The 27,328-nt window shown below is 38.2% G+C and overlaps 1 protein-coding gene across 5 annotated transcripts in view; it reads right to left on the bottom strand.

Annotated features, from left to right (window-relative positions):
- Window positions 1–6,515: 6,515 nt before the first annotated feature.
- LOC139966716 (uncharacterized) overlaps window positions 6,516–27,328 on the bottom strand; it is a 51,550-nt gene continuing 30,737 nt past the window's right edge. For 2 of the 5 annotated variants that reach the window (XM_071970017.1, XM_071970020.1), the window contains 15 exons: window positions 23,266–23,295; window positions 22,638–22,783; window positions 19,194–19,443; window positions 18,074–18,184; window positions 17,330–17,414; window positions 16,776–16,969; window positions 16,375–16,533; window positions 15,008–15,154; window positions 14,429–14,512; window positions 12,908–13,870; window positions 11,845–11,940; window positions 11,458–11,499; window positions 10,862–10,924; window positions 9,707–9,817; window positions 6,516–8,626 (listed from right to left, as the gene is read on the bottom strand). In XM_071970017.1, the coding sequence (XP_071826118.1) occupies window positions 8,452–8,626; window positions 9,707–9,817; window positions 10,862–10,924; window positions 11,458–11,499; window positions 11,845–11,940; window positions 12,908–13,870; window positions 14,429–14,512; window positions 15,008–15,154; window positions 16,375–16,533; window positions 16,776–16,969; window positions 17,330–17,414; window positions 18,074–18,184; window positions 19,194–19,443; window positions 22,638–22,783; window positions 23,266–23,295 (2,656 nt within the window). In that variant the 3' untranslated portion in view covers window positions 6,516–8,451. Of the gene's footprint in view, window positions 8,627–9,706; window positions 9,818–10,861; window positions 10,925–11,457; window positions 11,500–11,844; window positions 11,941–12,907; window positions 13,871–14,428; window positions 14,513–15,007; window positions 15,155–16,374; window positions 16,534–16,775; window positions 16,970–17,329; window positions 17,415–18,073; window positions 18,185–19,193; window positions 19,444–22,637; window positions 22,784–23,265; window positions 23,296–25,004; window positions 25,019–27,328 lie in introns of those variants that run through there. The other 3 variants (XM_071970021.1, XM_071970018.1, XM_071970019.1) reach the window with 3 other exon arrangements.

The raw sequence follows: 27,328 nt of genomic DNA, 5'->3' as shown, positions 1-27,328 counted from the left end.
CATAAAATTGTCGAATTTGGGCCAAAAATGAAAGTTTTCAAATTCCTGTCGGGATACGTTTAACGGATTCCCAGCACCCAGTACACGCTTCTCCCGAGAACAAAAGTGGCATTCGACGAAGTTTTAGTCATTTAAGTCCGATATGAAATGACGTCAAGATATGACGTCAAGACGTCAAGATAAATTCCATTTTTACACCAAAATATGAGTGTTTATACTACTCTGAACACCTGGAAAGGAATCAAAAGGGCGCCATACACCGCAGGTACAACTTTGGGAAGAATTTAAAAAGTCGTGATTTTGGCCAAAATCATAAAATTGTCGAATTTGGGCCAAAAATGAAAGTTTTCAAATTCCTGTCGGGATACGTTTAACGGATTTCCAGCACCCAGTATACGCTTCTCCCGAGAACAAAAGTGGCATTCGACGAAGTTTTAGTCATTTAAATCCGATATGAAATGACGTCAAAATATGACGTCAACACGTCAAGATAAATTCCATTTTTACACCAAAATATGAGTATTAAAATATTACTCTGACCACCTAGAAAGGAATCAAAAGGGCGCCATACACCGCAGGTACAACTTTGGGAAGAATTTAAAAAGTCGTGATTTTGACCAAAATCATAAGGGTATAGCCTTACAAAATTGTCGAATTTGGGCCAAAAATGAAAGTTTTCAAATTCCTGTCGGGATACGTTTAACGGATTCCCAGCACCCAGTATACGCTTCTCCCGAGAACAAAAGTGGCATTCGACGAAGTTTTAGTCATTTAAGTCCGATATGAAATGACGTCAAGATATGACGTCAAGACGTCAAGATAAATTCCATTTTTACACCAAAATATGAGTGTTTATACTACTCTGAACACCTGGAAAGGAATCAAAAGGGCGCCATACACCGCAGGTACAACTTTGGGAAGAATTTAAAAAGTCGTGATTTTGGCCAAAATCATAAAATTGTCGAATTTGGGCCAAAAATGAAAGTTTTCAAATTCCTGTCGGGATACGTTTAATGGATTCCCAGCACCCAGTATACGCTTCTCCCGAGAACAAAAGTGGCATTCGACGAAGTTTTAGTCATTTAAGTCCGATATGAAATGACGTCAAGATATGACGTCAAGACGTCAAGATAAATTCCATTTTTACACCAAAATATGAGTGTTTATACTACTCTGAACACCTGGAAAGGAATCAAAAGGGCGCCATACACCGCAAGTACAACTTTGGGAAGAATTTAAAAAGTCGTGATTTTGACCAAAATCATAAGGGTATAGCCTTACAAAATTGTCGAATTTGGGCCAAAAATGAAAGTTTTCAAATTCCTGTCGGGATACGTTTAACGGATTCCCAGCACCCAGTACACGCTTCTCCCGAGAACAAAAGTGGCATTCGACGAAGTTTTAGTCATTTAAATCCGATATGAAATGACGTCAAGATATGACGTCAAGACGTCAAGATAAATTCCATTTTTACACCAAAATATGAGTGTTTATACTACTCTGATCACCTGGAAAGGAATCAAAAGGGCGCCATACACCGCAGGTACAACTTTGGGAAGAATTTAAAAAGTCGTGATTTTGGCCAAAATCATAAAATTGTCGAATTTGGGCCAAAAATGAAAGTTTTCAAATTCCTGTCGGGATACGTTTAACGGATTCCCAGCACCCAGTATACGCTTCTCCCGAGAACAAAAGTGGCATTCGACGAAGTTTTAGTCATTTAAGTCCGATATGAAATGACGTCAAGATATGACGTCAAGACGTCAAGATAAATTCCATTTTTACACCAAAATATGAGTGTTTATACTACTCTGAACACCTGGAAAGGAATCAAAAGGGCGCCATACACCGCAGGTACAACTTTGGGAAGAATTTAAAAGGTCGTGATTTTGGCCAAAATCGAACAAAATCATAAGGGTATAGCCTTACAAAATTGTCGAATTTGGGCCAAAAATGAAAGTTTTCAAATTCCTGTCGGGATACGTTTAACGGATTCCCAGCACCCAGTACACGCTTCTCCCGAGAACAAAAGTGGCATTCGACGAAGTTTTAGTCATTTAAATCCGATATGAAATGACGTCAAGATATGACGTCAAGACGTCAAGATAAATTCCATTTTTACACCAAAATATGAGTGTTTATACTACTCTGAACACCTGGAAAGGAATCAAAAGGGCGCCATACACCGCAGGTACAACTTTGGGAAGAATTAAAAAAGTCGTGATTTTGGCCAAAATCGAACAAAATCATAAAGTTGTCGAATTTGGGCCAAAAATGAAAGTTTTCAAATTCCTGTCGGGATACGTTTAACGGATTCCCAGCACCCAGTACACGCTACTGCCGAGAACAAAAGTGGCATTCGACGAAGTTTTAGTCATTTAAATCCGATATGAAATGACGTCAAGATATGACGTCAACACGTCAAGATAAATTCCATTTTTACACCAAAATATGAGTGTTTATACTACTCTGAACACCTGGAAAGGAATCAAAAGGGCGCCATACACCACAGGTACAACTTTGGGAAGAATTTAAAAAGTCGTGATTTTGGCCAAAATCGAACAAAATCATAAGGGTGTATAGCCTTACAAAATTGTCGAATTTGGGCCAAAAATGAAAGTTTTCAAATTCCTGTCGGGATACGTTTAACGGATTCCCAGCACCCATTTCTACTTTCAGTTGAATTACCTGAAGTTTTGGTCAATTTCGGGTAATATTTTGAGAAGATAAAAGTTTGGAAGGAAAGTATTTGGATGTTTCAAATTATATGTCTCTGAAGTAAGAATAAACTGGGCCTTACAACCTGCTACACCTGGTACACTTTCACATAGTACTGTGAGACGTATGAGCTTTCTAAGATGAATACGAGCATGCAGGAGCAGCATTCATATTATTCGGTGTAACTTAAGTTATCACTAGTTCTCATTTTATTGTATGTAACCACAGTTGTTAAAAATAGGACGGAAATGGCATTTGCGGCAGTCTATAATTGTTTTCTGGGAGAGTATACAAAAGTCTACTTTGATTATATGTCCCCTGATTTTTTGTCTTCAGACGCCCATGTTTTTCCCCAAACTAAATTTCTAAGCCATGAGATCTAAAACTTAAGGAGGTTTGGGAGCATCATTGGGTCTGGGAAGTATTATATCCGGCGATCTGGGAGGTATATTTGCCCAAAATGTATTGTACGCTACGCGCGAACCTATAGTTGCGCTCCGCTTTGATAGTAGGCCTATCAGAGAACAGACACGCGTCCCCACCATTATCCAAGACTGATCTGCGCCCATGCACTAACTGCACCACTTTAACTGTTGAGAAATAATGCTCATTTCTAATATTTGAACCTAACAATGTAAGGAGACTTATAAAAACTATAGAAAGAGCCAGTTGGCTTTGTGATTCCTTGCCATATAGGCCTACTTTGCTCAAAATTCAAATAAGTGAGGTAATTTTTCCAAGCGAAAAAGTAGTGAGAGTATTGGAAACTCTGGATACGATTTGTGAGGAGAACCAGGAAAGACTTCATCACACCAGTTTTGCAGGACAAGAATGTTATTGATCCTTCGTTTTGGTTTTGTGATAATGGTAACCTTTGTAGTCATACAGGTGGGTGTGTGTGTGATGCATTGCTTGCAGTGGCGGAGATTTCTTGTCAGAAGTGGGGGGGGGGGGGGGTTGCAGGCCATTGATGAAATAAAAAGTCATAACTGCTGGCTCACTATCTACGTGGAGCGCCACCATAAGTTGGCGCGTAGTGCACAAGAATCTTTTGGCAAATATTGCCTCCCAGATTGCAGTAAATGGCATTGCCCAGGCCTTGAAAAGCTGCACTACCAGGGGCGTATGCAGGATTTTCTAACCCGGGGGACGCGTATTACTATCTAAGCGGAGCGCCACCATTGGTTGGCGCGCAGCGTACAAGCAATTTTCTGGTTTTGGTACCCCCAGATCACCGGAAATGGCACTTCTCGGGCTTGAAACTGACCAACCATATGTACACTTTTGCCTGAGAACCAAGTATTTTCAAATACTTTTTTTCTCATCTATAACCTTTTTGATGATTGTCACCAGTCACACATCATGTTCGACTTCATCACATATCCTGTGGATCATTGCTTTTGTAGGTGATTCTTCATCGCGGCCCACAGTATCCGTCAGCCCCACTGTTCAGAATTTGAAAATTCACAATTCTCGTGAATAAATTCACTTCAAAACATACCCATAATGTTGCACAAAATATCATCTATGGACAACCGTTATAGAAAAACAGACAGGTCAAAATTGCACGAGTATCATGAAGTATGATGAAGAATGTTGGTTAGGGAATTTTCGAAAATTCAGACGGCTACTAAAAATTTCGTTGAAGGAAATAAAAATATACCAGATATATCCGAAACCGAACACTATACACATCGACAGTTTTGAGCATGGGCGCAGATCAGTCTTGGATAATGGTGGGGACGCGTGTATGCTCTCTGATACTTTCTAAGCGGAGCGCAACCATGGGTTCGGGCGTAGCGTACGATTTTTTTTGGGCAAATATTCCTCCCAGATCGCCGGAAATAACACTTCCCAGACCTAATGATGCTCCTAAACCTCCTTAAGGTTTAGATCTCATGGCTTAGAAATTTAGTTTGGAGAAATACATGGGCGTCTGCAGAAAGAAAATCAGGGGACAAATAATCCAAGTAGACGTTTGTATATACAATGGGTCTGGGGTCCTCTCCCATAAAACAAATATACTGTAGACTGCCGCAAATGCGATTACCGTCCTATATTTAACAACTGTCAACTGTGGATAAAATACAATAAAATGAGAACTGCTGCATGTCATTTGCACAATGCTGGATCAAACTGCTCCAAAGTTCAAATGAAACTTGAAATGCAGCTATTGGTCAAGACAAATTGGTGGGGACACGGTATATCATGTCCCCACTACTGAAAAAGTTGGTGGGGACGCGTCGGGCCCGCTGTATTCACCAGGATCTGTGCCCATGGTTTGGAGGCTGTTTATCGTGGAACGCCATTTTCATGCTCACTGATATGATGTGATATCTGCTGTTTGCTTTACAAATTCGAATAATTTTGTCGCTGTTCCTCTTTCTCTTCCCGTTTTCTTGCCGTATTTTCTACTCCATCCTTTTCTCTCTTTCTTCTTTTTCTTTTCCTTCCTTCACCTCGTTGAAGTTGGCAAGTGTTCCAAAGCTATTCCAGTTCCAAACAGTTCCAAAGCTATTCAACAGCAACAAAACGTTATTTTATGTATGTCTGTTGTGGGGTGAAGTTAGCGCCTTAGTGAGCTAAAGTTCCAATGCGTAAGGTGGGGGAAAGGGGCTAGAAATAATGTGTGGGTCAATTCTAACTCGTTTTTCGATCGTTAATTGTTGATGTAGCCTACCAGGTAAAAGGTTGAAATGACTTTAACAATTTCAAATTTAATAATTTGATTTATTATGCCATTTGGAGCACATAACATAGGCTATAACAGATAATTACTGGCAAAAACTAGGGGGGTTGATTGTGTGGGCCAACCACCCCCCTCTTCAAAAAGTGGGGGGTTAAAACCCCCCAACCCCCCCTGTTTCTCCGCCACTGATTGCTTGTATAAATACGATATCTCAAGAAGGGAAAATTTGACCAATTTAATAATTGGTGTGTAGGAATACCACATTGAGTAGAAGAACCCTATCATTGTTTTCTGGGAGGTCAAATGTCATTTTGGGTCACCAGAGCTAGGTCAAATTGTGAAACATGTAAACACGATATCTCATGAAGGAAAGCTTGGACTCATCTCATAATTAGTACCTAGTTGTGAAACGTTGAGATCAAGACCATTATTATTTTTGGTGGAGATCAAAGGTCATTTGGCATTACCAGGGGTCCAAGTTTGGAAATCTTGTTGGCATGTGCATGAATCATATAGAGAAGAAGTTTATTGTTTAACGTGGAGGTTACATGTACTTTTAATAGAGGTCATCTGGGTCACCAGTATTCAAACTCTGGAAGCCATTTAAACATGATAGCGTATCTCATGGTAGAAATCAGGACATTTATATTATAATAGCTGTTTCTGGTGAATGAGCAGAAGTCTATTGCAATGAAGTAATCGAATCTTCAATGCATTTTTGCATTCTGGTTGAAAATCTTTAACAAGAGTGAAATTAAGAATTAACATGTATCAGTTAAATAAATTCTTCATCAGAATAATTTCCTACCGTAGGCGTATCTCTGTACACACAATAACCGCAAACTTCATATTATTATGGTATGCTGCAGGAAGCCCTTTCATAAGTGTGGTTCATGACCTGTACGTTGATCACTTGGGGATAGAGAACCCCCCCCCCCCCACCAACCCCTAACAGCACCACTAGTTATCAAACTGCAGTAATATTACTTTTGGTCTTAGATGAGACCTCCCTCTGCCAGTCATCTTTGTCTCATGTTAACATTTTTCATGTCAAGGCTCACATATTTGAATTGGAAAATAGTAAACAAAAAGAGAACTACAGCAATTCTTTATTTTTCTCAGTTATTTATTGTCGAAATTTTTTATTTGATTTTAAAAGCTTTTTTTTTTTTGGTTGCATGACACACGCCCCCTCTGTCTGGAGGGACAAGAAAATGAGGATAACGAATACAAAAACAAGGAAACGGTGAAAATGATCAACAAAACTATCAGAACACTGATGCGAAAAAAGGATTTGATAAGCATCGGAAGTGTTGATGGACCCGATCGTGAATAATCAGTGAATGATTTCAAAAGGAAAATAGGAAATAATACAAAATTGATGGAGGTCATAAAATGACATTAAGATCTTCAAGTATTATCAAATCATTGGCTCCCCAGTGGCACCCCCCCCCTCATCTCTCACCACCATCAGCTGCAGGGATAGCAGGAACTTCTTATCATGGCCAGAAACCCAATCATAAACAGCAGTTGGAGAAATATTTATGTCACTTCGGTATAACCAGAATAAAATATAGTATCTAAATCGTCCACATTGTGTATAAACTATTGTAATAATCTGTCAAACCACTCGTCATGAAATGCATATAAAACAGATGATATCAAAAGGCGTTTGACTTGCCTCGTGTAAATATTTCAGAAAACAAGATGACGTCTTCATAGGAACAGCAACTTGTTGTATTGTTAATTTGACCAGTTTACCATCACTACATTAGTACATTGGTACAGCACACCCTCTCTATGCACTTTTCTGTATTTCCAGATAGCCTTCCAACCCGATAGTCTTTGTGAGTTCAAAAAGTCTTGAGTCAAAAAGTTCAAAGTCAACTGGATCACTCAAAATTGGAACCCCCACCCCACCACCTCTCCTCCCTGCCATTTTACTTGGGGAGCAAGCATGATATACCCTGTCACGTAAGGCCTTACGTGGTTAGTACACAGCCCTCTCTCACAACGATACACTATTACTATCATATTGGTACATCCCGTTACTTGCATAGATCTATTGCCAACACTGCTTCATGGTCCATGAAATCCAGTTTAACAAATCTTTGGCATGTTAAATGCACCACATCCCTTCTTAAAAGTCATGAAAAAAAAAAATTGAAAAAAAAAAACCCCAACATTATTTCTTGTACATTAAGACATCTTTTGTATTAATTAACCCATACCATCTTTAGAGTGATTCTAGTTTCAAAATCTTGCTGTACATTACAATTCTATAACAGTTATATAATTAAGAAAAATTCAAAAGTTGTGGCTTTCTGGATAATGAGTGGTTTTTTTTTATCATGCTTTAATTAACCTGTAGAATGAAAGAAGGAAACAAGCAAAATAAAAAGATCATATACAACAGATAAGACACTTAAATGTGAGAATGATACTTTAAATGGATCTTTAAACTGACAATACAAAAAGTCCAAGAAATAACATTTACTTAGTCCTCCTTTTTGGTTTCCCCTGAAAGGGAAAACTATGGAGTCACTCTTTTCAACCCAGCGCACTTGTGAGAGGGACCGTGGATTGCAAAGTCGGCAATGACTACAAACGATGGTTATTATCAGATACATAAACGTTGTACTCGAAGCCAAAGTTCTTCAAAACCGCCCTCATTCCCATAGAAGAGTGCTTTTGAGTGAAGTTTCTCAAATGTTTAATTTTGGATTTGACGACTTGATTTTTCTAAGTCTATTAGATTTAAAATAACTAGCAAATATCACTTTCGTATAGAATTTTACATACCTCCCATATGACAACAGATCCAATTGGCAAGTTGAAAAAAAAATCTTTGCATAAATTTAACTAAAACAGGTGGTACATTTCATGACATTGGTTAATCTTCTTTATTCCAATTTTACAATTCTACCTGAAACTATTCGGACGAGGTGGAGTCTTTCCCAACAGATGGCAAACATCAACAAGGATCAAATATTCTCTGAAAGTAAAATGTGATTAAAAAATAACAAAATCAAGGCCTCTGCCTATCAACTCCTGCTGTGGCTTCGCGAGCGACTCCGAGAGTAACTTCTCGATCTGCTGCTGCGAGACCCGCGGGAGGAGTAACTGTCACGTGACCGTGAACGTGACCGTGACTGGTAGCTCTTTGAGCGTGACCTAGAGTGATGATGAGACCTTCGGTGCCTTGGTGATCTGCTGTAACTGCAAAGAGAGAAGGTAAATATCATTGCCAGAAGTTAGAGAGATACTTTTCATAAATATTATCCATGATCCTATTAACAAATAGAACTCACGCCTAAACGAGGATACAGTTCAGAGGTAAAGTCATAATTGACATTGTAAACGAGGAACGAAGTTCAGGCATTCTGGAGAAATATTTAGCTCCTGTGTAAGTTCACACAATTTCAATGTTCTGTGGACAACAAATGTAACCACTACATCCATTCAACAAACATTCCATTAGTTTGACTCTTCACTCAGTCTCTCTCTCTCTCTCTAAAATTAGACCTTCGGTTAACTTTAACCCTCATGCTGGCTATGGGGTTTAATAGGCAGTAAGCCTACATGAGGTTTAACTCTTGAAGTAACATTAATTGTGGAGTTTAGGGGTATTATTTGTTATTACAACCTTATTATATTGAGAGAAAAAATGAGAAATTTGGGGTTCCAGGAAGACTGGTTCAGAATCTAATCCAACAACTCTTCATTAATGATGTTAATGTCCATGTCTGTCCATGTCAATGTTAATGTCTGTCCATGTCTACGTTAATGTCTGTCCATGTCTACGTTAATGTCTATGTTAATGTCTATGTTCATGTCTATGTGCATGTTTATGTTCATGTCTATGTTAATGTCTATGTCCATGTCTCTGTCCATGTCAATGTCTGTCCATGTCTATGTTAATGTCTATGTTCATGTCTGTCCATGTCTATGTTAATGTCTATGTTAATATCTTTGTCTGTCAATGTCTATGTTAATGTCTATGTATATGTTAATATCTATGTCTGTCCATGTCTATGTTTATGTCTATGTCTGTCCATGTATGTTAATGTCCATGTTAATGTCTATGTGAATGTCTATGATCATGTCCATGTTAATGTCTATGTTCATGTCTATGTTAATGTCTATGTTCATGTCTATGTTAATGTCTATGTTAATATCTATGTCTGTCCATGTCTATGTTAATGTCTATGTTAATGCCGTCCATCTCAATGTCTGTCCATGTCTACATTAGTATTTATGTCTGTCCAGCAAGTATTTATTCAGACAAACAGTTCTTACTCTCTATGGTAGGACCTGGATCTGCCTCTATGGTGTGATCTGGACCTGGATCTAGAGTCGTAACTTCGAGATCTCGACCTTGGACTTCGAGAACGACGTCCATCTCGATGTCTATCAGAGGAGAAAGAGAGGAAACACTTTTTAGCTTTTACTATCCATTAAAGCTCCATTTTGAGTTGAAATTGTTTACAATCTTGGTGGTATAAATTTGATTATCTGTTCACTTCAATTCAATTATCCTTCTCATATTTAATATCATACAACAAACAAAGACATAACACTCAGTACAGCAGAAAAATAGCAAAATAGGAACGATACTAGAAAACAGTAATACTGTTAACAGGCTATTGACCATTAAGACAACAACCAGAACCAAAATAAACAGAGACCAACATCACCGGTTTAAAAAACACCTGATAACTGACAAAACAAAGGAATGGGTATTACACTACTCCACCCAAAACACATTATCAAGAAGAATAAAATTAAGGGCATGCTGTTCCAAATGAAGCAAACTAAACTTGTAGTTAAATTTGTGAAAACAAAATTTATTGTAATTTTTTTCATGTTTATTTTGAATTAAAAGGTAAACTCTCAAATGTTTTAACACCACTAATAGTTACAACAGAAAGGGTTACTATTCAATTCATATTTCATAACTCGACTACTCGATGCAACATGCAACTTTATGATGGACATGAAAGAAAAGAGGAGACTGGTGATTCCAGAGGTTGATATGGCAAGAAACTTTCCCTCTATTTCAGTTGCATTTTGGAACCACCGGAGAGGGGGAAGGCACGGGGGGGGGGAAGGGCAGATTATTTTTCTGATACGATTGATCTAATGCGCCACTCATTGGCAACAGAATAAATCTAAAACAGGAAGTTAACAAGCAACTGGCTTTCAATTTAATCGTACTACTGGCAACGGTTTTAACTCCTGGAAAAGGTTTTAACTTCTGCCATTTCTCGCATCTTACATCCAGAAGGACGAAGACTATAACATCGTATAACCGTCACCGGAAGAGAAAAAAGGGTCGTTTACACACAGTAGAAAAAGTTGGCAATTGGCCAAAAGATTTTGGTGGCTGCTTATTAAAACAGAAGCACTGAATTGTGTCTGTAATTTCCAAATCAAGTAGAACAAGTCGGCTACCTGCTGTACCTCCTGTGTCTAGACCGTGACGACGCTCTTTTTCGATAATAAGGAGAGTAAGACCTGCAGAGAAGCCACATCAAGAGATAAGATTTGACATCTCGAGATTACTGAAACCTTCTGCAGTAATGTCATATCATATATATATTTTATTATTAAAATCTTAAATAGCTGTGTCAGAATGGTAACAAATAGTGCCGGAACTCGACTCTGTCCTTCACGTGAACGGTTCGTTGAGATCGCGTTATACTTAAATAAAAGCATTAACGAAAATGTTCGGATATAGTATCGGAGTGATTTAATCTACAGTATTAAAATGACACCTGTTGACGCTTCTATTGACACAAAGTACCGTGTGAAAATTCACACTTTAGGATTTACAATTTTACATAGATACATACACCCATACATACATATATACATACTACATAAACTTACAACTGCTGAAACGTCTGTAACTACAAGATAAAATTGAGATTCAAAGTTTTGCATTCGTTCAAGTTTCATGAAAACTTGTCTTTGCCAATTTCTTTAAAAGTTAAAGAGAGTGTCTAATTATACAGTTGGATGCCTTAAGCATCCAAGTATTAACCAACCTTGGATGGTTTCTCTTGGAATGTGCCCTTTGACTAGTCGCACTGAGAATGAAAGAAACTTATACCTGTATTGCACGCTTAGTTGTTTTCTCTTTTTTTATTTTTTTTGCTACCTATTAAAATTTCGTAAAAAAGGGGAAGAAATTACAAAACTTTGACAGCATTACATGAGCAACCACCCACCAGGAGAAGAAGTTTCACTGGAAGTGGCCTTGCCTTTGAAGACAATGTACTCCTATCAGCTCTAGATTATCAAGAGGAATGAGGGCAGTATTATATGCCAATCTGCCCAGCTAGAGGGGGCTATAACAATACTCTGTTTGTCGCACATGAGGAGGAACCGACCAATAAGAATGAACCTGACATAGACAGGATGACTTGTTTTACCTTGACCTGTGCTCCCTGCGGTCACTCCGATGGTAATCTCGATGGCGTGAACCAGGGCTGCGAGAACGACTTCGGGAACTGCTAACCGAGTACTGCCTGTAAGTAAATAAAGGGAACTTAAGCAAAGATTGCACAGATGGAACATTACCAACAACAACCATGGCAAGCTGTTCTAGAACCTCTCTGTGTTTGCAACCACAAACACCAAGATTTACTAGCCAATATGGCAGCAAGTTACCACAGTTTATTTTCTTTAGAAATGTTGGTGCCCTGGTCCAGCCTAGGCTGGCACACTCAAAAAGAACCAATTGGATGCGTTCTTTGCTAACCTTCTTGTGAGACCCGGTATAACAACCAGAAAGTTTTTTTACGACTGCAAAAGTAGACCTTCCACATGAGGTAAAGGTTTCTTACATATTTTTGGTAGTTGTGAGTAAAAACAATTCAAGAATAACATGACGAGAGACAATTTTTCATTCCGTGTCTATGAGATAGATAGACACAAAATGTCAGACTATGGAAAACAATTCACTTGTTCACAAAGAACAGAAAGAATTAAAACATGCACCATACTAGTATTTGATAAGAGAATAAAGTCAGATATCAAAGCTGCCACACAAAATTTGAACACTAAATTCTTACCTGAGATGGGCCACATTGGCAGTGACAAATGGCAAATAAATACAAACAGCAACTATAAATGGAGCAACTAGCGATTCAAATTAATACAAACAGCCACTATTAATTGAGCAAATATCAATTCAAATAACAGCAACAATAAATTGAGCAACTATCAATTCCCGTTTGATGCAAAAGGAACAACAAAACCACTGGGTAGCAATGCTTGCCCTTGGTGCCAAGAACTCTGCACCATTGATTCTACTTCAGAAGTACACAAACCGAATTTGACATAAGGTTAACATTTTAGTTAACATGGAGCAGGATTCATAGCGCTCATGAGATTATCTCTCACGGTAAATTGTGTCAATAATACAGTTAAGTCGACTCTTCCATGATTCAATGGTGGTGCCATTAAACCAAACACGGAAATGTGTTTACTTACTTTGGCGTTCTCGACGTGCTACGGCTGTAGCTTCTCCTTCGTGTTCTCCTTTCCGTTCTCTTCACCTGGCTGGTAATCTCGCTTCCAAGGCTGGACTTCGCGAGAGCGATACGCTGGGATTCCAACTTGGACCCCGCCGAGCCTGGGATCACCGCAGGAGGAGTTTGCTTGGTCACTGTGGCGATGGCCGTTGGCAGGTTTTCGACCGTCGATTTGACAGGAGGAGGAGGCGCTGGTGCTGGAATCGTGGGTGCAGCGAACGGTGCAGCTAAACTACTGGTGACTTTAACTGCTTCCACCTCCTTCAACGGTATAAACTTTGACGGTTCCTTCGGAGGAATGTCCTCCGGTTCATCTCCCGGGCTCATCTCTTCATCCTTCTCCCAACGGCTCTTCTCGATGACGATCTCGATGGTCTTGGAAGGTACGGAGAGCTTCGTCTTATCGAAGACCGCCTCCAAGTTTGGCTTTTTAGGACTCGACTTCTTCGAACCACCTCCATTCTCCTGCTCCTCCTTGTTCTCTGTTCGGTGTTGCCTGGCTGGTTTTGGGCTCATCTGTGGGTCCATCGTCTCTCGAGTTGGATCTGTCGCCGCGTGCACACTCCCGCCTTCCCTGAGGACTTGGTAAGCTACCAACCTTCCGTTGTTGACTGTGCCAAAACTCTCCCGGCGCTGGATACCGTCTCCTTCTCCATCGGGAGATCGGGGAGCGCCTCCAATCTTTTGGATATTTTCGTCCTCCTCGGGCGGTTTCCATGTGGCTCTCTTGGTTTTCTTCTTCTCCTTCTCCAACAATCGCTTTTTGGATGCCGAGAGGTTTCTCAGGGCCCGATCCTCGGGAGATGACGAATGACTCCTGCCTCTTTGTCTCTCCATGGAGGGACTTCTGCTCCCGTCGGGGAAGATGTCGTCGGAATGTCTAATCTTCGTGGCAGGTGGATCGAGGTCCTTGTACAGATCGCTAGAACAAGAAGACACGACATCACAATTTCTAACGGCAATGAATATTGCAAGCGAAGGTTTTTGAAAAAAATGTTTACTTTAAAAATGCAAAACTATCGAATTGACTCAATAACATCCTCAGCTCGAGGAGGGATCAGAAATGGCTGTATACAGGGATCGCGACCAACCAGGGGCTGGATAGCTCTGTTGGTAGAGTGCTGGGCTTGTGACCAAGAAATCACAGCTTCGAATCCCATTTCTATTTCTTTACTCAAACTTTTCATTGTCTAAAATTTCCCATGTTCCGTTATTTACAAACTTACATATTTTTATTGACATTTCTTGGTAATTACATTCGACATTTGCAATTTTAGTGTTTTTCATGGACAGTACCTCTGTCCAAGCGTGACAATTCCTGTAGCATTGTGCCTCTCTCGGTTGCTATCCAGGACTTGGCAGTTTGATACATATTTCTTTTTGCGATGAAACGACACCAACGATTGCAGAAAATGATTTTTTTCTTGCAGACTAAATCTATTCAGAGATCTAAAATCAGAAGATGAAGATAATATCTCACTTGGTCTCTCTTTCGTTTCCCTTCCAAGGTTTCTGTGCTCGTTTCCAGTGGGTTGGTGGTGGGCTGTCGTCATGGTCATCGTTCCTGTTTCAGACACGAATGAGATTCTTTGTCAAGTCTTATGATGATGACAGTTTATCAGAAGGAAACATATATTGTGAAAGCTCACCAGTCACTTGAACAGAAACCCAAAAGTGGCTCTGTTTGGAAATTAAATTACCAGTGAACTCATTTCTCAAGGTCACATTATTCTTAACACAATTGTCCAATATTCAGCCAAAAACCTTGAAGTGCCGTGACTAAGGAAGGCATCAAGTCCCTAGCAGGAGAGGCATTCCAATTGATCTTTGACCTAATTTATGCATAGACATTAACAAGCATTAACAACTTGGAAAAACTTGTTCATGAATATTCACGAGATAAGATGAGTGGCATAGCCTTTCCACTGGACTGAACTGATTTGGACAGACAGATAGTTTGATACTAAATGCAATCCTTTGTTGCTTCGATATCGTTGATATATCATTTCATCCTCTATCAATTAAAGCAAACAGGAAAAAGCTAGGGACTCAATCTAACCTTTGACCTATTCCTCCTCTCTTGCCGTTCTCCCCCTCCGGTTTATTGCCCGCCTCTCCATCTGATGCGGCGTCACGGTGATCCAATGAATCTGATTTATTGCGAGATCTGCGTTTCCTCTTCCTGCCACTCTTTCTCTCCTTAGACCTTTGTGCGGGGAATGGTGGGAGAAAACAAACATGTTTCATGCAGATACTTCCACCTAGACAACATTTAAACTCATGTGTTTTAGTCTGTTACATCAAAGTTTGTAAATTTAAATGACGATTAAAGTGTTGAAACAATAAAAACAAGCTACAGACCTTCCTATTTATAAAATTTGGCTAATTTGTGTATGATCAGCTTGTCACCTGAGAAATGATAACAAGACAGCACAAATTGAAGAAATTATGCACAATTAGGTAAATATTGAGCACTGTAAAAACATACCACCACTACAAATGAAACAGTAATCTGTCCCACCACCATCCACCCCCTACGCCACCCATACCACCTTTCTATGCTTTTCTAGCATGTCATTTAATAGTGACTAGGGTGGGTGTCATTTGAAACATGAAACAAAGTATACAAAGGAATGTTTTTCATGGCAATAAATATAAATACAACCACTGCAATACACATATACAAACCCTGTAGTAACTCTTACATGTTTGCTCATTTTCCACAGCCATCTTTCACTATCGCTACAACGATCAATCAAAACGTAATGAAACTTAAAAACACTCACAGGGAGAAAGCCAAACAGATATCAACATCTTAGGCACAACAGCAGCAAGCCTTAGAGTGTTAACTCTCACCCTCAAACTTTATGGGATTTTAATTAAGGACTGCTAGGATAAACTCACATACTGTTTTCATGCATAAATTCTAGTATGTTTCTTGAAGATGCTAGAGATATTACTGTAATGGCCGATAACTAAGACAAGTCAAAGTTCTAGGATCAAATATCAAAGCATATGAAAAATGAAAATCTGCACTTTTTTTGTATTACAATGGCAAAAATATCCATCTCCATATTTTGTATTCCCCCCCCCCCCAAATTGTTCTCCCTCCGAGATATTATACTTTGGTTTCGTTGCAATTCCAACCAACTTTTCAATACACATGATATAGTAGTAGTATTGCTTCATAAATACAAATATTTATGACATGATTTTTTGTTGTCAAAATTTAGCGGAGCAAACTGCTGCCGAGACCAGCATCGTATAAAGGCGGGTCCTTTAAATTTTGGTATTTTGCAATTAAATGCTAAATTCTGAAAACTGCTGACATTGCAGACCTCTGAACGTAATAAGTCTGATACATCATAACACATTCTCTAGGTGGTACAGAAGTAAGTTTCCATTCTACATTCCTTGATGACTCACTTTTCTTTATTCTTCTTCCTTCTCTTTCTGTCGCCCTTCTCTGGTTGCTCCTGATAATCCTCGTATTCCTCCTCCTCGTCGTAGTACTTGTCTCTTCTCTCGTGTCGCCAACCTCTTGATTCCTCTGGAGATGAATGTTCGTGTCTTCTGTCATCGTATCTACAAAGGAAGGGAAATAAACCATACGTAACTATTTAGTAGTGAGTAGTGGGTTGGGCTAATGCTTATGTTCCTCAAAATTTTGTCGAGATTACAGTTTATCTCAGCCCATAGCAAATACCCTTCGCTCACAAAAACAATGTCTGACCTCCCACTCGGGCAAATAACACCAAAAGTACTCCATTAAACACTTTATTTGAGAACCATCTTCCTTAGAAAGAGACAACGGCTGGTAAGTTTACCTGGTCCATTTTTCATCTTTGAGAGCTGTTCCTTTCTCCCATTTATCATCTTCCCCGGTCTTTCCGGTGATGATGTACCGTCTCTTGGCATCGATGTCCCATCCTCTTTGACGTTCCGCCTCTCGATTGGCCTCTGCCTTCCAGTACTGAGGGGTGGGACTGCGAGAGTGGGATCGCGTCGGTGTTCTGTACCTCTGTGCGTTACAAGATTACAAGATTTGCTAATGTATGTGGCACTAACTGTTTCCTTGGCTCAAAACATAAATTCAATAAACTTAAAATGTCAACTTGATATGAAAGTAAAATGTTAAAAAATAATAGGAGCATAATTGTCCTTGAGGCCCAATCTGGTTCTCAGTGTCTCTGGATGTGTCCTCTTCCATGATGGTGTCATATGAGCTGCCACCCCCCCCCTCCCTAGCAATGATGCATCACTCTGATTGAATTTTATTACATAAATGACTAAAGTTTCATGTGAATGTCGTCATCTGTTGGGTATGAAACATGAATTTGAGAGACCCCTCGGGGGGGGGGTAGAATTCTGGACTGCTTACCACGTTTCCTCGTCCCTTGACTTTTCTACCTGATCTTGACATAGGTGGACGATACTCGCCACTGTTCGCTGGTTCTTCCTTTTTCCTGATTGATATGAAAGCAAATTGGAACCAGTCAGAAGGGTGTTACTTCTCTATAATAACCATTGTTCAAATGATTAAAGTAGTCAATTTGCTATAATTAAAATCATACAAATCAGTGTGGTACGTATTCCCTACAGGAAATATAGAGCCTGGAGTCCATTCTTTGGGTAAGGTGTTCCCTACAGGAAATATATAGAACCTAGAGTCCATTCTTGGGGTTATGTGTTCCCTACAGGACAATAGAGCCTGAGGTCATTTCTTGGGGTTGGGGGAGAGGAATAAGGAGGATTGAAGAAATGCATAAACAATATATAAACAATATAGAGCCTGGAGTTCATTCTTGGGGTAAGGTGTTCCCTACATGAAATATATAGAATCTAGAGTCCATTCTCGGGGTTATGTCTTCCCTACAGGGAATATAGAGCCTGGAGTCCATTTTCAGGGTTACATGTTCCCCGCAGGAAATATAGAGCCTGGAGTCCATTCTTGAGATAAGGTGTTCCCTACAGGAAATATAGAGCCTGAGATCATTTCTTGGGGTTATGTGTTCCTTACAGGAAATATAAAGAGCCTGGAGACCATTCTTGGGGTGGGGGAGAGGAATGAGGAGGATTGAAGAAATGCTTGGACAAACTTCTAAACAACTAGTTGTTCTCTTACTCTATGGGTACTCTGGTGAGGAAGTTGTGAGCTGGGATATCTGGGATCTCCTCAGGATCAATGGTGACATTCGGAGCGACCTCACACTGGAACGGCTTACCCTCTACACTTCTGCAGAAATGAAGAAAAACACATCCGATAATTAAAAATTCACGTTATACAAACCCTACTTGACATCTTATTAACATATCATATCTGGGTTAATGGTGACATTTGGAGCAACCTCACACTGGGATGACTTACCCTCTGCACTCCTGCAGAATTGAAGAAAAGACTTCCATTTATTTAAAATTCACGTTATACAAACCCTACTTGACATATCATAACATTTTCAGTGAAGAAACTGCAACAATCATAATAATAACAATTTCTATCGTTGACTTAAAAGATTAGGGTCATTAAAACAGAGTTAGAGTTAGAATCCAGTTATCTGAATTATCTTCAAAAAACAAGAAGGGAACAAATGTTAATACTTATATCCACTCCTCCTCTTATATGACACAGTCAAGCTGTAAAATGTTCCTTAGCAACAAGGCCCAACAATAGAATGATTCTTCCTTGGTTTCATAGAACTGACCAAGCATGTAATGTCGCACATTCAACTTCCACACTACTTAGACGACCTTTCTACTGAAATGCTTCTCCTTCTCCTTAACTGTTCAGAACTTAACCCAACAAAATTAATAATGATTACCAAATTTAGTAGGTTCTGGTTCCAAAGATGCATTTAGCATTGGAATTTTGAAATACATACTTTTACAAGGAAGACAAAAACCAAGACAAAACATGATGATGTTTCCTTTATGCCACCAATAGCTTACCATGAAGGACAGACTTATTGGACATAAATTTTAAGAGGTGTACGAAATTAAATCAAGTTTGTGATATCACAAATTTGTGAAGCACGATATTTTCTGTACTGGAAGCAAGACTAAAAAAAACTAAAAGAGAGACAAGAAAGAGAGATGGAGAAAGGGAGAGAAGAAAACTTGGAAAGAAACCAGTTTACTAAAAAAAAAGGTGCAAACTACAAATACAATCACAACAACCAGTCTGGACCCCCATCCCCCACCCTGCCCCCACCCCAAGAACAAGAAAACAGGAAATGATTTTATCCTACTCTTCTTCTTTTTCCTGTTTCTGTTTCTTCTTCAGTTTCCTCTTCTCTCTCTGCCTCTTCTTGCGTATCTTCATCCTGATCTTCTTTTTCTTCTTCCTCTTTCGTCTCCGTTCCTCCTCGCTGTCCGTCGTCTCCGTCTCCACCTGGGAGCTGGGCGTCAGATCCGAGCTCTCGGAGACGGTGGAACTGGTGCTGTCCGAGTCCGAGGATGAGCTGCTACTGACGACTTTTTTCTTCTTTTTCTTGGGTTCTTTTGAGGAATAAGAGATGAAAACAAATGTTATCACTGTTTGCAATCCAGTTCTTTATCCAGGTTTTTACAAATATTACTACATCCATATTATTGCCAATACAAGAAAAAGTAAAGGAGGAGAAGGAGGAGGAGGAGGAAGAGGGAAAGATGGAAGAGACAAGGAAATAGAAAAGAAGAGAAAAAGAAGAAAATATAAAAGAAGGGGAGGGGAGGAGAGGGGAGGGGAGGAGAGGGGAGGGAAGGGGAAGGGAATAGCTCCATCTTCCTAATTTTATGACTGCTATTGAGGTAAGTCTTGAAAGGACAAAAAGACATTCCATTTATTACATTTTTGAGAGTAACACTTCTTCTTTCGAGAGAAGGGTCACAGCAAGACATTTTGACATTACTCTGTTCTAATAAAGAGAATATCTGTGCTTCCTGAGTACCAGTCAAAGTTAAGATTTCATTATTTTATATAACTTCAGAATCACAACGTATGACATCTGTGTCAAATCCTGAATGTTCCCTTTTACGCAAACATTTCTAAATTGCTTCCTTGTTTGTTCGATTTGAGTGACTTACCTTACGAGATCACTCTCCTCCATCCTTCACACGCAAAGTAAAGAATAAACCATGGAAGTACTTCAGAGATATTGCACACATGTAGGTTACTTAAAGCAGCATTTTGCTTTTAGTCGCCGTTTTCCATATTTTACAAGTCCATCAAGTTTTTTACATATTTCAATCACAAAACAGCAAACTAAGATATTAGCCAAGTTTTTTCCCTGCCAAAAGCGTTAATTGGCGAGTAATTAAGGACATTTGCAGATAATGAGAAAAGTGTCGTCCGGCAAATTACACATTTAATATTAATCGCACACAGTTTCCCAAACCCACTAGTTTGAATTCAACCAATCAGAGATGCAGGTTTAGTTATGAGCCATTGCTAAAAATTGATTCAAAACGTCGAGTTGGTAACTTGGTACAACCAGCGAGCTGGACTCTAACAGCTCCCTGGTACAACTGCCATAGACAATCTACACAAATCAATCATGGTGTTGTATTACGTATTGGCCAATGACGTTCGTAGCTTTTAAATATCCATATTATGGGCGAGGTTTATTTGGATCCCAAAGGAAAATATCTTGGAGAAAAACAAAGTTGAAAGTTGTACATTTTTCGACTTTTATGCCACCATTTGAAGTAAGATTTGAATAGATAAGCTAGTTATGTATGTCGTTATGGCATTGTGGAATCAGTGAGGTTGAGAAAAACCATAGAAAAGAACGCAAAATACTATTTTAAAAATCTGTTCCACTTTTCAAGATTAATATCAAAGGTTAAATCCCCCACATGGACTATACAAAATATCACGGATTTTGGAGAATAAAGAAAACTTGACGTTTGTTTAGGGGTGGGGGGGAAGGGATCATCAACTTTAAATTCTTTCAAAAATTTCTGATGACCATACCAGCATTTCCGATCATCAAAAAAAATGATGAAATGCCAGAAAATTTGTGTCGGAATTGACTACTATGATTAATATCAAAGGTTACACCCCGACATGGACTATACAAAATATCAGTTTTTGGAGAATAAAGAAAACTTGACATTTGTTTAGGGGAGGGGCATTGCAAGTTCCTGCTTGCAGGAGGATCTTAAATACATATACAACTTTAAATTCTCTCAAAACTTCCTGATGACCATAACAGCATTTTTGATCATCAAAATATGGTGAAATGCAAGAAATTTTGTGTCGGATTTGACTACTGTGATTAATATCAAAGGTTACATCCCGAAATAGACTATACAAAATATCACGGTTTTTGGAGAATAAAGACAACTTGACATTTGTTTGGGGGGGGGGGGGGAATCATCAACTTTAATTTCTTTCAAAACTTCCTGATGATCATAACAGCATTTCCGATCATCAAACAATTACGAAATGCCAGAAATTTTTGTGTGGGGATTGACTACTCCGAATGTATTTTTCTTTTCCTATCCAGGATTCATGATTGATATTTCAGGAATAATCATGATACCATTCAAAAGATACATTCCAACAACTAATGATTTCCTACCCATCTGTCAATCAAATATCACCTTGTCAGCTGTTCTACTGGTTCGAGTTCTTGTGCTTGGTGCAATCTTGATTTAAAGTGACCTCTGAAAGTCAGAACTGTGACTTGACCCTAACTTATCAGATTTGTATTACCAGAAAATGGAGGTTAAAGGCCGAGTGTTACTATTAATCACACATAAAAAAAGCAAACGGCAAATTTACAAAATAAAAAGACAAAAATAAAGAAGTTGAAAAAAAAAAAAAACCTGCTTTAACTATCATTTACTTGAAACCAAACTTGAAACCAAGACTAGTGCAGTTAATAAACCACATTGCTGAATGGAATTTTTAGTATCCAGTTCAACTGGAAAGGCTGCTTTAAAATTCATAAATTCACAGATATCTCACAGATTTTTTCTAATTATAATAATTTCATTTCTTAATTATTGTTGTAATCTCCTATCGTGCCATATTTTTTACATTGATTATAGAGACAGACCTGTAGCTACCTGAACCTAGTCTGTTATTGATTAACTTCATCAAATGATCACCACGAACCACAAAAGTGGTGGGCCAACAAATGAAACAAAGAGGTAGCTCAGTAAAATTTTGTGGGACACACAATTTTCTGTATTGGGAGTAACAAAATTAGTAACCTGTTAGTTATTAGATATTAAATCATTAAAACTATATAGATCTCTTTATTCCTTAATGGGAAAAAAATTGGAGGGGGGGTATCCTTTCTTAGTCTTGATATGTCAAATTGAAAAATCGAACGAAACATTTGAGTGGTAGTATAAATGTTTCCAGAATATTCACCTTTATAACTACAGTACGTTTAAATCTCTGGAACGATCCTTTAAGGCTGAACAGATAGTGGTCTGTATATTAGACTGCATATTAGACTGTATTAGACTAAACAATCCAGTCACCTTAATTGGTGAACCTTCAGCTGTTTAAAGGGCAATTTTTCCAAAAAGTTCAATCCAAATAGAAATAGTTCTTTTGTTAAATCAAATAAATTTTTGTGCCATAGGTCTGGCTTTTAAGCATAATACTACAGTATGTGACTGGTCAGCTTTACACAAAGTTAGCACCAGTGACCTCAAAATGTAGCTCATCACCGTGCTGTCAATAAGCCACCTACCTTTGGCTATGACTTTGAGGACCAGCTCTCCACAGTTGGTGATCGTGACCTCCACCAGAGGACGATTTTTGGCGTCGGTACGCTGGCTCTCAATCTTGGTCACCACGTCTTCTCCATCTATGACGTGTCCGAACACAACGTGCAATCTAGAGAGAAAGTAAGACACTGAACAGATTAAACGGAGAAATGTCCAAATGAGGGAGCAGGTGAGACAAGGGCGGGGAGGGGGGGGAGGATGGGGGATCGGAGGAAACTTACGATGGGAGCAGTCACAGGATTAAACAGTAACTAAATAGTGTACATTAACTCTCGATATGATAAGAGTACGTTACAGAAGAACTATCACCATATGGTGGAAGACAAGGTAGTGAAAATTAAAGCATTTCAAATCATTCGACAAAAACTTGTGGGAATTTTAAAAATTCTATCCGCAACTTAGGAGGTAATATTTTGGCATATCAAAGTATCTCGACGGGCCTGCATATTCGTAAACTACCAATTTCATCACTTTGGACTAAAGATCATTTCGCTGTTCTCAATTTGTTTGAATAGCTAAAAGCTTGATCGCAAGTCCAGCAATGACAGGTTTACCTACAGAGATTGCAATAAATGGTCCAAACTGACTCACCCATCGAGATGAGGAGCTGGTTTCGTGGTCCTGTTTCACAGAGAGAAAGATGACAGATGGTCAATGAATTGAACAAACTTGAATACATTAATGATACCGAGTTATACATTCAGATTCATTGCCATGTTCATATATCTCCCTTCTGTCATAAAACTTACTGCTGAGGATCAAACCTACTTTAAATCACAGAGAAAAAGGTAATACCTATTATCAAATTTTACTGTTTTATTCATTTCTCTCTGTCTGTTAACTTGTCTCCCCTTATTTTCAAACATATGTTGAATATTCACAAACTAGGGGTTCTTTTCATAACTATAGGAAACTTTTTTAGGGCTCAAACATGTCTGTGAACCAGAAACGAAAGTCAGAGGATTTAGAAAAAAAAAACCCTGGACATTTTGATTTCTTTAATTTGCAGATCGATCTGAAAATCAAATCTGATTTGATGAACTTTGGTTATCTATCACCTTACAATTACAAACACTGCATAGTAATAATTGAACAATAGACAGCTGGGCTAGAACACCCTGGTAGTGAGGCAAGTACATTTACTCTTTAACCCTGGACATTAATCTGGCAAGCGTCACCTGTAATCAATGACCCTACAGGTGGACAAGCTTTATTACAAACCAATTCGAAATGATGACTTCCGTTTTATTGCCAATCTTAGACAAAACAGAGATTAAAGAGACTTCTAGGTCAAAGGTTAACTGGTCAACATGTTCTCCAAAAATTTGTATTTGCCCCTAAATATCAGCAAATGTCTGTCTGGAAGTCAAGGTCAAAGCTATCCAGAATCACTCTCAAAAGTAGTTAAACAAACCCATTGAAGGACCCCCCCACCCAAGCAAAACAATGTGATGTGACGAACAATTAAAAAGTTTTTGACCACTGGAAAAACATAAAACATGTACCATGTACCATTTCACAAAATGGCTCAAAGATTAAAACTCAATGAAGACTAATAATTACTGTGAATTGTATAAAAATTAAAACAAACCACTTCAACAGAGAAACATCAAATTGACAAACAAGAATTCAGTTTTCCTACTTAGTCTGTGTAAGATGATAATATGATAACATTCGTCCTTGTTCTACAAGAGAAACCGTCCAATATTTTATACGGTCCTCATTTCAAAACCAAATCGTAAAACTTGTTAATTGGTATGAATTAATTTTTTTTTCAAAAACACATGGTAAGACCCTCAAAATGCAATTGTCCATGAAGTTGTATTTTATCCTGTGTGTTGCTTTTTACCAAGCAGGATTTTCTTCACAATAGTTGCTATATAGAAGGAGAAAATTGTCCATGAAAGGTAAATATTTATCATTATATATATGACACATATCATTCCATTTCTACAACCAACTATACCAAAGTCAGATATAGAATTATATTCCATAAATCAACATCTTTCATATGCCTACACTGTAAGGATTTCATTATAAACTAGTAAGAGGTTCCATTATAAACATTCATAATAAAAAGTTCACTATAAACTAGCAAGTTAAACTGTCATATAAAGCTAGTGAGAGGACACCTTATTGAAATTGACGGTTTAATATGAATATAAAAACAAATTGAGATTTCTTGACATTTCCATACAGATATTTTCCATGTACATCTAGTAAACTTACGATCTCTTTTTCAAAATTTTCTAAGAAATACTGCCAAGAAAAAGACGAATAAGTAATTTCCATAATTCACATTCTTTCTCATTTACATAAATAAAACTCACCACATTCACTGGCACTTTGAAGAAAAGGTAAAGCAATGTATGACATTTGAAAGAGGCATATTTAAGCAAGAGAAAGAAAAAAAAAGGAAAACACAACTGAAAATATGAGAAGACAGCAAATGGAAAAACAAAAGAAATCTTGGCAAGTTCTACGTGAGTAAAAGTGAAAATAAACCTCATAATGTTATCTATCAGCACTAAACTGGAGCTGTGCAGCCAACCAAAACATCATCATCATCATCATCATCATCATCATCATCATCATCATCATCATCATCATCATCATCATCATCATCATCATCATCATCATCATCATCATCATCATCATCATCATCATCATCATCATCATCATCATCATCATCATCATCATCATCATCCTTTGCGTAACCATCTGGTTTGCACCATTCCACCCGGGATCCCTGCCTTTGTTGTTTTCAAATTTCTATGCCCCTCTTTTCCCCCTTTTCTTTTGGAGGTAATTTAAGGAATTCTTTATTCTTTTTTCTTTCTTTTAAAAACAAAAAAAGGCATGGCATGTGTGCAGAGAAATGTCAAACACTTCCAAAAACTGTAGAAATGTAAAATCAGACTTATATACCAGACTGGTGGGACTTCTTTGGCTTCTTCCAATGGGACTAAAACCAGCTATGTGTGTTTTTTTTTTAATGGTTATTTTTAGAAAATGATAAACAAAAATTACATAGGAAGCCATACAGGATCCGTAAACAAAACCCTGTATATTATTATTTGGTAGAAAACTTCCTAGAATAATAATGGCAAGTTGTTTATTAGTAGTTCAGGAAGCTGAGAGACGATAAGTTGTTTTCTTTCAGTGGCAGAGTCCAGATGGTAACAACTCCACCTACTGTACCGTCCTGCAAATACTAGAGCAAGGGCTTTTATAAGCACGAAAAATGTTTAACACTTGAGAGAGTTTTCTCAGTATATTTTGTCTGATAAATCTATGATTTGGGAAAGAAATAAAAATCCAGAACTTCAAAGCAGATTTTCTTTTATTTTTGGGGCTTTTTTGTTTCCTTACTGATAATTTTACCAAACTAACCAAGTATTTAATTTACTGAAATTTAAGCTTCCATTTGGTTGAATGATTTGAATCACACCTTTCTATAATCTCTCCCCTCTTGCTTCACAAGCATGACAAGCTAAGCAGATACAGCTGCAGGTTGAAGTACAGTAGTAACTTTAATTTATGACGATTGTTACAAATTGGCTACAAATCCTTCTTTATATTCATGAAGCTGTCTCTGGAAAAAAAACATCTTTTCTTACTGATGAATAGGTCAAACATGTGCCTTTTTGACAAATAACATGAAATTCAAGAAGGATATAACATATACTTTATACAGAATTGGAGCAGATTTAAATGAATTTCAAACGATGAGTTTTAATCAACATTTAAGTCTTGATATTTATAGTTCTAGTATGTTACAGTATTTTTCCATAGCTACTGTATTCCGGTTTTCATGACATTCAGACTGTAACTACTGTATATGCTAAATCTCTCGAATGCTCCTTTAAGGCTAAATTGACGATGGCATCTGTTTCTCAGTGCATGCCTGTATAATGTTAATGGTAATCCATTTAAAAAAAGTACAAATTTCTAATAACTCAAATAACTCTTGTTCTTTGTTAAATTTCATATTAAGCAATAGAGAAACCTTGGATGACTTTCGGCACCATTCGTCCACGCTTTGTAAAAAAATAGTTAGGCAATGAAAGTATCATGTTTCTTCTGTTGAGTTTTTGTCTGAGAAAGAGCAGTGTAGGAATGAGAATAACCTATACCAGTTGCCAGGTGTGCAGCCATAAATTGCTAATCTTTCAGAATATTGGGTCATCAACCGAAAGTAAAGCCAAAAAAAGGAAGGAAAAACAAATAACTAATAGTTATTTTAAATCCCCTAAAGAAGTACAACTACAGTATAAAACCAGTGCAAGGAATGTCCCAGACAAAGAAAAAGAAATTATTAATTAAAAAAACTGATAAATATTTAATACTGAAACAAGCATAATGAAAGGCAGAATGGTTTTAGTTTGGCTGCTGAAAAGCCGGGTGGATTCGGTAACTTGATTAGCCTTAACAATCTGCCGTCACTCAGGCACCTACAGTACAGCGATGAAATTTGATGAACATTCTCACAGTGGGGCGATGTTCTACGGTATCTAAGCTTTTGAATATTGAGTTAACGAGAGCTTCTCTGCATGCCTAGATTTTATTCTCCTCACCAGCAGATGGTTGGTTCTATTTGTTCTATGCATCTATTTGAAGCGGTGACTGTATGAGATGATTAAGGCAAGCAGTA

Source organism: Apostichopus japonicus, chromosome 4 (assembly GCF_037975245.1).
Source record: "Apostichopus japonicus isolate 1M-3 chromosome 4, ASM3797524v1, whole genome shotgun sequence".
Lineage (NCBI taxonomy): Eukaryota > Metazoa > Echinodermata > Holothuroidea > Aspidochirotida > Stichopodidae > Apostichopus > Apostichopus japonicus.
This window is presented reverse-complemented; position numbering and strand designations above follow the sequence as displayed.